Source organism: Trachurus trachurus, assembly GCF_905171665.1.
Source record: "Trachurus trachurus genome assembly, chromosome: 13".
In the NCBI taxonomy this organism is placed as follows: domain Eukaryota; kingdom Metazoa; phylum Chordata; class Actinopteri; order Carangiformes; family Carangidae; genus Trachurus; species Trachurus trachurus.
The window spans coordinates 14,117,818-14,129,645 of record NC_139892.1 but is presented as its reverse complement, the minus strand read 5'-3'; the positions used below and the strand labels follow the sequence as shown (position 1 = coordinate 14,129,645).

Below are 11,828 nucleotides of genomic sequence, written 5' to 3'. Positions count from 1 at the left end.
TCCAGATAGTGGGTGCATAGAAACTAAATGCTGCCTCACCTTGTTTACCTCTGACTCTACGTATAGATAGAAGACCAGTACCAGATGATCTGAGGGGTCTGGACGGCTCATAGTTGAGTAGGAGGTATGTATGGGATGTATTTTGGCCCTAAACCATTTAATGCTTTGTAAACCATCAGCAGTATTTTGAAATCTATCCTGTGAGAAACTGGAAGCCAGTGCAGTGATCTGAGGACTGGGGTGATATGGTCCACTTTCTTGGTGTTAGTGAGGACTCGAGCGGCAGCGTTTTGAATTGAAAAGGGAGGAAAAACATCAATGAAATGTAAAACTAGAGAAGTGTCAGGGATGTTGACCTTGGTTTCTTCACTTCTTAAACTGGAACTAGGCCTGTGTGCGTCATGCTGAGGTGTTGCTGCATCGTAGAGTGACTCTGCTTCTACCAGCGCTCTCACCACTGAGGCATAATAACACCAACTCAGAGCTACTTTACAGCTTCATGCAGTCGTGCAAATGAACAGAGAGATTATTCTCTTTTTTACATTTACTTCACAGAAGATCAGTAGCAAAGACTTAAGAGGAGGAGGGCTTGCACAGTTTTTGAAGTAGCAACGGAAAGTGTGAGGCAGGAAGTATGAAGATGACCAAACAGACCAATCAGAGTTTTGCGGTGTCTCGTTTGTCTCGTTTGTACCTTCATACATGTAGTTTGAGCGGATGCTGTACCTGCGCTCTGTACATTTATTATAGGGACACCACAGACACCTATGCTGAAGCTGTTGCAACATCTGCTGTTCGGGTCACCAGTGACCCGTTTCAGGTTTTAAAGCACCATATAAATTTGTTAATTGCATCAAGACTTTTTGAACCTCTTTTTGAACAGGAACCTCAATTTAAACAAAATAAAACGCAAAATTCGCAATTCTAAAATGCTCTGGTTAAAATTGACATTTGTGGTGTTAGGGTCAATTTTGACCCGGTTATAACAATAAGAACAATAATGAGAGTTCAAACTGAAATCATAAGTGCAAAACCAACCTTTTAATGGATAAGGAGCCTAACAACGTAACCAAGAGATGAGAAACAAATGAGATGATAAATAATTGTTCTAGTGTGTTTTACTGCTGATTTAAGACTCGGGTCAAAACTGACCCTAACACCATAGATGGCAGAAGAAAAATAACACAAGACGAAGGTTAAATGCAGAAGTGTAATCCAAAATCTATCAAAGTAAAAAAAAAAAAATTGCCAAATTTTGACATTATAAGGAAGGGATCTGTTCTGCTTCTGTCTAGGTTAGTCATAGCTAAATCATTGAGTCATATAGATCCTAGAAAGGTCAAGAAATTACAGTTTCATCCAGGGAGAGGGGAGACAGTGCACTTTATTTTATAAGATTTTTCTTTTTTTCTGGACAGCTGTCTTACCTGAGGAGTTGTGAATTTTCTTCGACCCCTCTTTCACGCTCTTTCCGCCTGGTTTCTTCCCGCCCTTTTGGCTTCTCTTGATGGAAGGTTTCACGTCTGGGACCGCTCCGCTGACGTGGCCGCTCTAGGAAAGATGCATATAAATAGTTTAATTCCTAAATCTGTTAATAAAACGATGGGAATTACAGTAAAGCACCGACTGTCCTTTGGTGACATGTTAATTAAAGACAAAGAGTCTTACCTAATCTCTCACAGCTCAGTTTTTAGCCGAGCTAGCCGTCAATCAGTTGTTGCACCACTGTGGTACGGACGGAAATATCACAGCAACTACTGAATGGATTTGGCGCAGACAATGCCTGCTACTCTGATGTAACTTCTAACACCGTCATCAAGTCTAAACCCTTTTTATGTTCATTTTTGGTGGTTGTTTATCCTTTCTCATGGTGTTCGGGTCATGCATTTGTTTATAGCATCAAGGTTTTTTGACTTTGTCAGGAACTTCAATTTAAACAAAATAACACAAAAAAAATATTTTTCACAAATTTCTAAAATGCTCTGGTTAAAATTATGACATTATTTTGACCCGGTTATAACGATAAGAACAATAATGAGAGCTCAAACTGAAATCATAAGTGCAAAACCAACCATTTCATGGTTAAGGAAGCCTAACAATGTAACCAAGAGATAAGAAACAAATGAGATGATAAATAATTGTTTTAGTGTGTTTTACAGCTGATTGAAGACTCGGGTCAAAACTGACCCGAACACCATAGATGGTAGCAGAAAGCTGACAAGAGGAATTCAATTGAAGCCAAGGGGTATACTGACAAAAAAGACCCAGGGGCATACATCAAAAAATATTAAAACCAATATTTTCATGGATAGGAAACCTAACAATGTAACCAAAAGAAGAAAAACTATACCATAGATAGAAGTAAAAAGCGAACACAGACAAAGGTTATATAAAAAAAAAGGTGGATGCAGTGTCTCCTACTAACTCTGCTTAGGATCGCTGGTCCTTTTGGCGGCTCTGGCACGTTCTGAGGCACTGAAACCGGCTGCTGATCCATTACTGGCAAACCCTGCTTTGTTTGCTTCTCACTATGATGGGCATTAGTCAGAACGGGCACTGGGTGACCTGGCATGAGGCCTCTAAACCGTCGTTCCTCTTCTTGTTTTCACATCTCTCTCTCAGCCATGTGGCCCGGAGATTACCCAGAAGGCAGTACCCACTCTTTGGGGCCATCTGCACTGTATTAAAACCCAATCACCATTTGCGGTAAACGATTGTGCCATTTAGGCTACGAGAGGCTCTCTGGATGTCAGGAGCAGGTGGCAGCTGAAAACTCCCAAAATGTTCCAGTGTGCCATGTGACCCTGTGTCTCATACTTCCAGTGCAGCAACAGGTTCGTGTTGATGCAGCTGCAACATCAGGCGGCTGCACACATCAGTCTGAGACGGACAGTTATTCAATTCTGCACTGTATTGCATTAATTATAGAGGTGCAGTTCATTCTGTTGCATTGATTGTTATCAACAGACGAGCGATGACCCCCAGGTCACGGTCTACCACTGACTCTGTCTTTACAGTTGCTGATTACCGGTCTGGATTTGGCTTCCATCCCTCACAGCTACTGACCTACAAACCAAACGTAACAAGCTGTTCCACTGGGCTCTTAAGTATATTTTTATCTTACTCACACCTCGGCCAAAAATACGAGCAAACAAATTTCAAATGTTTTGACTTCGAAGAAACATATAGCTTCGGTTTCATTTTGCATCATTGCATCATGTTTGCCACCAAAAGGTCTGCTGAGTGAGGATTTTTTGATAAATGAAACAGGATGAGAGAGGACTGTGGTGAAAGTTTTTATTCTAACCTGGCTTGAAGGCGGTTTCTCCTTTTTCTTTGTGCCAGAATGATGAGCTCCTTTCCCTCCTTTGGTTTCTGTTCTGTGTTTGCTCTTCCTCATTTCTAGAAGGACACAACATATTGTGATTTACAGTATTGGTCATCAGGGTAATGAAACACAGGAAAAAAATAAAATAAAAACCTCCGCTTGTTTCTCTGCTCCTCTGGTTTTAAAACTCCGAGCACTGGATATGTATGACTGTTTCTACTGTGTTGTACTGTCCATGCAGTTAACAAAAGGTATGCGACACCATGTTTCATTATGAAATACACCAGACTGGGCTGCAGATTTGGTGCTGAATTGGTTGGAAACCCCAGGCCCCTGCATGTCTGCAGACGTCACACTGAGAATCCAAATGAACGTTGGCGTATAGATGAGCTTAGCCTATTTATTTCCTATTTACCTTCATTGTGATTGTTGGTGATGTGGACTAAATCTTCTCGGCTGTTGGCAGCCTGCCAGACTGCCGTATTACAGCCGGGGTTATCTGCAGTGGAGGGAGACAAATCATAAAAAAAAACACTGTAGATTTTGTAGCAAAACGTTTGGGCTGAATGAATGGAGCCAAGAGAGAGACACACGTCAGACTGAATGAAACCAGTTTCTGAAACACACTTGAATCTAAATTATTCTTGGGCCTTGCAGTCTCAGGAGATCATGGATTCCTTATAAATTAAATTAATTCTAAACAACAATATTTTTCAGTGTTAATTTTCATTAACCGGAGGGGAACTTCTTGTACTTACCCAGTGTTTCATTATCTGATGCAGATTTGGAGATATGTGTTCTGAAATTAAAAACAACAACAGATGCAATGTTAGATGCTTTTAATGCATTTACTAACTCACATTAGAGTGTCTTTTTTCCTGTTGTCAAACTTGACAAAAAACAACCTTGACGTTTTATGTCATTTGCAGCCACTGAATGTAGCAACAACAACACAAGAACAAGACGCTGAGAAACAACGACCACAGAGCAAGTCAACCATGGGAGATAAGGCTAAAAGCCAATAACGCATCATGAGAAAGTACACCCAGACTGCTTCGTGGTAAAGTAAGTTTGCGTCTAAACCACATTGTGACTAAACTTGTGTTGACTAGCTGTGGTGTTGTGTAAGTTGTGTTTCTTTCACAGCAAAGCCAAGGAAGTAAAGGTGTTGAGGCAACTGGGGACTCTAAGTAGGTGGGCCTTGAATCCTCTTAGTCCAACTAGCCCAGAGCTATAATCTGCCTTCTGCTGGCCCAACGGTGGCACAGAGCACGGCTTCTCAAACAACATTCAGTCAAGCTGAGCAACATAAACCTAATATGTATACACAAAGCTTTTCCAATTGTTTTTAATGGGGCTGTCAATCCCACTTCTAAGAGCAGAGCATGGCATTAGACTGAAAGAACAAACCAAAGAGATGGCTGAAGGGTGGGAGCTCTGCTGAAGAGCCTGTCTGCTCTGCTGCAGGAAGGATTTACAGTATTAACCCCCAGAGAAAATAAACAGGGAGCCTTTCAAGCCATATTATTACTCTATGGGAAAGTCCTTTCACTTGCAAGGCGGCTTTCTGCTCTGGTGTGCACGCCACGCACTGCCCACACGCAAAGAAACAGCAAGTGTACAGCAGACACACGCAAGCATGCATGCATGTCTAGCAGGATTACAATGGTTTTAATGTAATTTCATTTTCCAATTACGATAGAGTGGCATTACTGTAATAATATAGGAACATGCTATAGAATATAACATGGATTTACCCAAGAGCTTAAAACAATATATTTCTGTCCAGCTAATAATACAGAGTCCACAAGCTGAGCTCACCTTCTTATCTTTTTGTTAGAGTTGGCCTGCATATGAGGCATCTCCTGGAGGAAGAAACAAAGCACTTTCGGTCAGATGTCAGACACATTTTAATTACACAACAAGCCTCAATTAAACATTTCAGCAGCAGATGTCAAATGACTCTGCTCATTCATTTCATAATCAGCTTTCTGTTACTGGTACAGTCTGGTCTGAGGACGTCGTCCACAACTCTCAATTCCTCTGAGAAGTGATTCTGTTCAATCTGGTCAGAACAAGAGACGCGTTCCTCTCACCATGGATATAGATCGGCCAGATCCTCGCCACTTCGTGTTGTTGTCCAACAGGACCGCTGGGCTGCAGGAGCGGCTGCAGGAGCGGCTGGACGAGCGGCTGGGGATGGGCTGCGGTGGGCCATCGCTGGAGCTCTGCACAGCTTCATACAGGCTGTCCATAGACCCCTCCTGATGTGCACCCACACACACACAGTCACACAAACACACACAGCTGTTAGACAGTTGAAATGTGGAAGCAGGTGTGATTTATGAATGAATTTAATCTATCGTATTGGATTAAGTCAGATGAATATGAGATAAAGTACATAGCGTGCACAAATCAAGCAGGTTTTATGGGAAACAGGTGATTGTTTAGTCAAAGCAAATCATCCATACACACACCAGTTTAAAGGTTTAAACAGTGGTTGATCCCTGAGCCTGAAAAGCTATACAATGAAACACACAACACATCCTATGTAAATCTTCACTTCATGGTAAACAAGAGCAAAACATCGAACCCAGACTTATGAGGATTTGATATGACGGCGGGGATATGCTGCTAAAGCTCTTTTAAATTTGCTTGTCAACCATGGATGTAAAGCGGGATTGAAATTCCGCAGAACAGATCTGAGTGTGGATTAATATTCGTCGTGCTTGTTTAGATTCCTTCTAGGAACAAACAACCATTTTCTCTCTTCATCTTTATCTCGTCCTGTCTGTGCAGTGACATTTTATCTGTCCAGTTGAAAAGCAGATGTTGTTTCAGTGACAGTATAAGTGAAGATGTTTTGGTTCAATATGATCATCAGTCTGTACAAGCAGCCCTTAGCACCTTTGATCTCACTTTCTTCTTATTGACTGAGGAGAAGATCCAATACACAGAAATACTCACCTTTATATACACTCCAGATGTTATTTACTACAGATATTTGTATTCTTACCACCGTTTATTATTGTTCATTTTAATTATGTCATCTCATGAGTTTACCTGAGTCTTTAACCCTTTTGGCAAATGATTACACTAAATCAAACACGTCGCTATTTAAATATCTAAAATGGGTAACACTTTATAATAAGTACACACTATTAAGCATTAGTTGAATTGATTGAATACTGAATTCATCATTTATAACACACTCATTAGTATGTACTGTAGTTCATAAACACAGTTAAAAATGATATACTCATCTCTGATAAGCACTAACTGTATTTATAAACTACATACTAATGAGTATTTATGCGTTATAAATGAAGAATCCAGTATTCACTATTGCTTAACTAATGCTTCATAGTGTGTAGGCTACATATTATAAAGTGTTACCCTAAAATGCTCTAAAATGGTTTCATTTTAGTATCTCAAGAATGAGTAAATAGGTTGTTCCAACAAATCACTATACACGTGATGTGGAATAACGACAATCAGAGACGACGATGAGTGAAGCCACGGTTCAAGCCTCTGTTTACTGCTGCAAGACGTGAGTTAATCATCCAGATCACTGGTCAACATCCCCAGCATCTGTCCAACATCCAGTGTCTGTATACATTTCCCTTGTGCCCACGTGTAGCATGACAGCTGCAGCAGCATCTGAGGGACCATGCATGTGTGTGGTGCATGTGCATGTGCATGTGGGTCTGCCATTGTTATAACTCCTTTCAAATCTCACTTGTTAATACATTCTTCTTCACTTTCTCCACTGCAGCATTAGTTGTCTGCATTAGCACATCAGCTGACTACGTAGACCACAAAAGGCATTAAAAGTCACTCACATATTTACTTCATGAATCGCAGCACTTTCTGTTGAGTCTAATTTGTTTCTTGTTTTATGTGTATGTTTTCTTTTCAATGTCCTGTTTCTGATTCTGATTGTTCATTTTCTGTTGCTTGTCTGACTCTCGACTGTAAAACTAGTTTACACCCTGGGGTACCAATAAAGTAACCTGAACCTGAACCTGAACCTGAACCTGAACACTATAGTAATCTTCTGCTGTAGTACACTCAAGTATTTGTTTTAGTATGTCAAGGTGTAAGATGTGGATTTTGCCAAAAGAGCAACTCCCTATGTGCACAATATTCCTAATGATTAGCCTAAAGAGTCAGTGGGTTAATGATCTGCATTAAACAGGAAATAACAGTAGGAGTCGTGCTAGGGCCTGTGGGGCAATGTTTATATTGCTCAAAGGCGATATAATAGAAAAGAAATCATGTATATTCAGTGTTTTTTTGTTTTTTTTTGGTTTGTTTTAAACTTACATACCGGTGTATTCCTTTGTCAATTTATTCATATTTGTGTCACAGGGCTAAATTCTCACACTACACAGACTCAAACAAACACAGCTTGTGAAGTAGGTATAGATGAAATCAAAGTGCAGTCTCCTACCAGTGAGAAGCAGAAAAGGTTCATGTTGGCCGGGGCGCCTCCTCTTCACGCTGGTTGCGTCCGACCGGAGGTGAAACGGCGAGCCGAGTGACAGCCAGAGACTGAGCCAGAGAGAGAGAGGGAGAGACACAACAGCTCAGTGTGAGCCCAGCCTGGGTCGCCTGCTGTCTTCTCAGATTAATACCACAGTGAAATCCCTCCACTAATCCAATAGATGGACCACCATTACTCTACAAGCTAAAGCAGAACTCACTCTTGACAACAAGCCCACCACTGGACACTGGTGGAGCAACAGATTGAGTCTTTGTTTTCAATCTTTTTTTCTTTTTTTCAGGGAAGCTTTGTCCAGCAGCCATGCTCTCTTTTAACATAAACTCAATGGTGCAAGAAATAGGCCATAGGATAGGACTGTATATTTGCTTATTATGTCATTTAATGAAGAATTTTGAACATAATCCATGAAAAAGATACTGTGATTGACATATTGTGCATAAGAGTAAGCAGTAGCCTATTACTGTTGTAGCCAGTAGCCTATCAATACACCGTTTTCTATCTATAGGTAGAGTTCGTATTTAAGCAATATTATTACTGTGGCACCTAGTAGTTTAATGTACTGTTTTACTTCTTTCACGTTGTGCAACCCTGTGGTTCCCATTTTAGGGGCTGGGCCTATACAAAGGGTCACAAGCTAAATCAAAGGGTAATGAGATGATTGATGGGATGAAGAAAGAGAAAAATAAACCCTAATCACTGCTTGTGCTTGGAGCAGCGCATATCAAGGCCTTTACTGTAGCATTAGAGCAAACACCAGACTCCAGGAGGACAGAGTTTGTTTTGTGCACCAAAATAGATGAATATGGCTACACTACAGACATATAGCAATTAGCGTAGTTAGTAACTTTTTTTTTTCGTTTATTGATTCTTTGTTATTAGTCAGTGGCCGGCACAGTGATGGTGATTGTGCAAATGGAAACTCTCACTCTCTGTACTCACAAGGTTTCAGGATTATTTTTGCCTGCACCGTCGCTGCAGGTTAATGAGATTGGTTCCTGGTAGACTGGAGTTCAAAGTGACAGTACATGGGCTGATATTGCTACCTGGTTAGCATGCTAACTCTAACTGAGAAAAAGTATGCTGCTATATTGATCATTGTTACATTTGTGGGGGTTTTTTTATTTATTTTTAATCTTATTTCTAATCTTTTATTTTACGATGATCAGCCCTCATGCAGTCGTCATCTACAAAACAGGTAAACAAACACATCGTGCATATCAGTATGTTAATTTATTCTCAACCACAGCTCTTTTCCTGTGTGGGCAGATGATGTGTGTGGTGCTTTTCCTCCACAATTGTGGCTGTTGTTTCTTCTGAAGTCACAATGATTCCTCTAAATGAAGGAAGGTTTTTTGGTTTTGCAGGGCCAAGTCAACCAGAAGTGATGCCAAACATAACACTGTTTTGCGCATTGTTGGTTTTATTTATCATCCCCAGGTGTTAGTCATTTGGCCAATCTGTGCATCATTTCACATGCAATATGTGTCTGCATTAACCGTTAACACATTAAGTGTGAAGGTTGTGGTCTTTTTAATCCATCAATCATCCACCTCCAATGCTTGAGCTGCTCCAATGTAGAGAAGAAACAGCTGGACAGATTAACACTTATGACCTATATTTTCATTGCTGACATGACAAACAATATGATAGATTTGCTATATGTGTGACACTGAGGGTTATATTGAATCCATTGTATTCATTCAGCTTAGTCAGTTCATTATAGTCCTCTGGTTTTAAAATAGAACAAGAGTCCTAGAAATAGGCATGTACTGGAAGTTTATGAATAAAGAAACACATTAATCTCAGCTCCTATTTGAAAGCCTCTTAAATGTCATTATTCAACATATTTCTGTACTTATTCAATATTTAATTACAACATGCTTTGTGATACTACTTTGATGATGGGAGAAGGCCCAAGCAGCCAGGTAGGCTAGTACTACTGCCTGAAAGTAACAGTTCAACATGACCACTCTTTCTTTGTATAGACAGAGTGACTGAAGTCGATGCCCACACCAGCCACAGGGTAAAAACACAAGAAAAAAACAAAATGAGGAGCCACTCATCAAAGCATTACATCAAATGTCAGTCTGCCTCAGGGCAGCTGTGGCTACACACGTAGCTTACCACCACCACCGGTGTAAATGTGGTATGAATGAATAATGGTTTCTGTACGCACTTTGGGTATTGGGTTTAGAAAAAGCACTATATAAATGTAAACCATTATTATTATTATTAAATGGCCAAACACCCAGTTTAATACATGGTTAAATTAAACAAATGTTGAAATTGAAAATTTGTTGGACACAAACAGCGACCAATACCCTGATCACCTCCAGCTGTGATAGTTGTCACCTTTGACTTCCTCTTTTGCTTGTTTTGCTCACACTTACTCTGCAGCTGAAGTGTCACCAAACAACAACACATTGTAATAAACTGCTTGCAAAAAATCAACATGAATAAAATCCAAGACCAACTCACATAGTCAATGCACATTTGCTATATGTTATTAAACCAAAAAAAAGGGCTCATTTGTAATATTTAGCTCAATAACTAACAGTTTATTTCCTGCCTTACCTGTACAAAAAAAAGACAGCTGGAACAAACCAGTGAGTTTAATTTAAAGATTTATTAATCATCATTTTATCGAGTGTGGAACAGATGCCATCCTAAATGGAGTCAAGCGTTACAGTGCAGCAGTAAGAGAGACAGCGACCCACATAGAGGTAAGCTGTTGAAGTGACCCACTGAGTGACAACAGGAAGGGATTAGGTGTGTGTCTGTGTGCATGTGCATGTGTCTGTGTGGGTGTGCGTGTGTGTACATGTGCATCTTTGCCTCCAGCACTATAGTAAAAGAATCATGGCTGTGGCTACTGTGCTGCTGCACAGTTAAAGACAAAATCAATGACAAATCAATAATTGCATCATCACATTAACATTTGATTAACTGACAAATCATTTTTCTTTGTATTTCTTTAGCTCTTTTCTCCGTGGGCCTCCTATTGTGACTAATCAGAAAGTGAAAGTGAGGCCTAGCAGTTGTCCTCTTCACAGCAGGTTGTGAAATAGTCTTCGGCACAAAACTCCTCACAGGTTCGAGAAAGCGTGTCATCTGTTACAAGACAACAAATTATTCATTAAAAATTAAAAAACTAATGAATTTGCCTGCAACAAACAAATATAACATATAAACACCAAATGAAATATAGTCCAACGAGTTGCACCTCTTTGAGTGGTTTTGCAGTACTGAGCCTCCGGTGAGCACTCAGTCACTGTCTTGCAGATGTCGTCGTTCTCATCAACGCAGGTGAAGCATTTGAGTGACAGAACTAAAGAGAATCAAAATACACTCATGGTTTTTATCTATAACATATAACATTTTATATAATATCATGAAGTCATGTCAGGGTACATGTCAGTATAAAGAGTTTTTGATACGGAGCCGATTAAGCAAATACTGGACAGATTCCCAATCACAAGACATTTTCTGTCCCAGTTTTCAAAGACATGTGTACCTACCCAAATTTAATGTGAATTGCTTGATTTTAGGATAGATAAATAAAATGATAAAAGTAAATCAAAGCTTTCTCACCCTGAGTGCTACACAGCAGCAGGAGCAGCAGCAGCGTAAGAAGCAGGACCTTCATCTTGCCAAATGGTATGTGAGCGAACCGGACACTCTTGCCACTTTTATACTGGTACACACATAGTCACATACCAAGGTCGGGTTGAGTCGTGCACTTCCTTGTAAAGGCCGTTCCAGCCAAGGTGCTTTCATTCCTATTGTTCCCCAAAGACAAAACCTGAGCACACAAAGAGTAATTTTATTTCCAGTACTTCTGTGGTATGGTGTTGTTGTGCAATTTGGAGGAGGATGGGGGATGGTTGTTCTTAACACTCACCTGTGGGATATAACTAAAGATGCTGTCTTATGTAACCTGTGAGTTCCTGAGATCTGTTTTATATCATCAGTGAGCAAGGCTTTATCTATTCA

The 11,828-nt window shown here is 40.2% G+C and overlaps 1 protein-coding gene across 1 annotated transcript; it reads right to left on the bottom strand.

Annotated features, from left to right (window-relative positions):
* Window positions 1-10,659: 10,659 nt before the first annotated feature.
* LOC310995896 (uncharacterized protein) lies at window positions 10,660-11,500 on the bottom strand. The gene is made up of 3 exons (XM_083985086.1): window positions 11,427-11,500; window positions 11,059-11,163; window positions 10,660-10,946 (listed from the first exon to the last, which is right to left on the bottom strand). Exons 1-3 carry the CDS (start codon window positions 11,479-11,481, stop codon window positions 10,867-10,869), a joined length of 240 nt encoding a protein of 79 aa, XP_083841212.1. The 5' UTR covers window positions 11,482-11,500; the 3' UTR covers window positions 10,660-10,866.
* Between the last annotated feature and the right edge of the window lie 328 nt (window positions 11,501-11,828).

Excerpts from the sequence above, each read along its gene's own strand:
- LOC310995896 (XM_083985086.1), bottom strand. The coding sequence starts at position 11,481 with ATGAAGGTCCTGCTTCTTACGCTGCTGCTGCTCCTGCTGCTGTGTAGC. Across the intron at positions 11,164-11,426 it reads GCTGCTGTGTAGCACTCAGG|TTCTGTCACTCAAATGCTTC; the intron begins GTGAGAAAGCTT and ends GATTCTCTTTAG. Across the intron at positions 10,947-11,058 it reads CTGCAAAACCACTCAAAGAG|ATGACACGCTTTCTCGAACC; the intron begins GTGCAACTCGTT and ends GTCTTGTAACAG.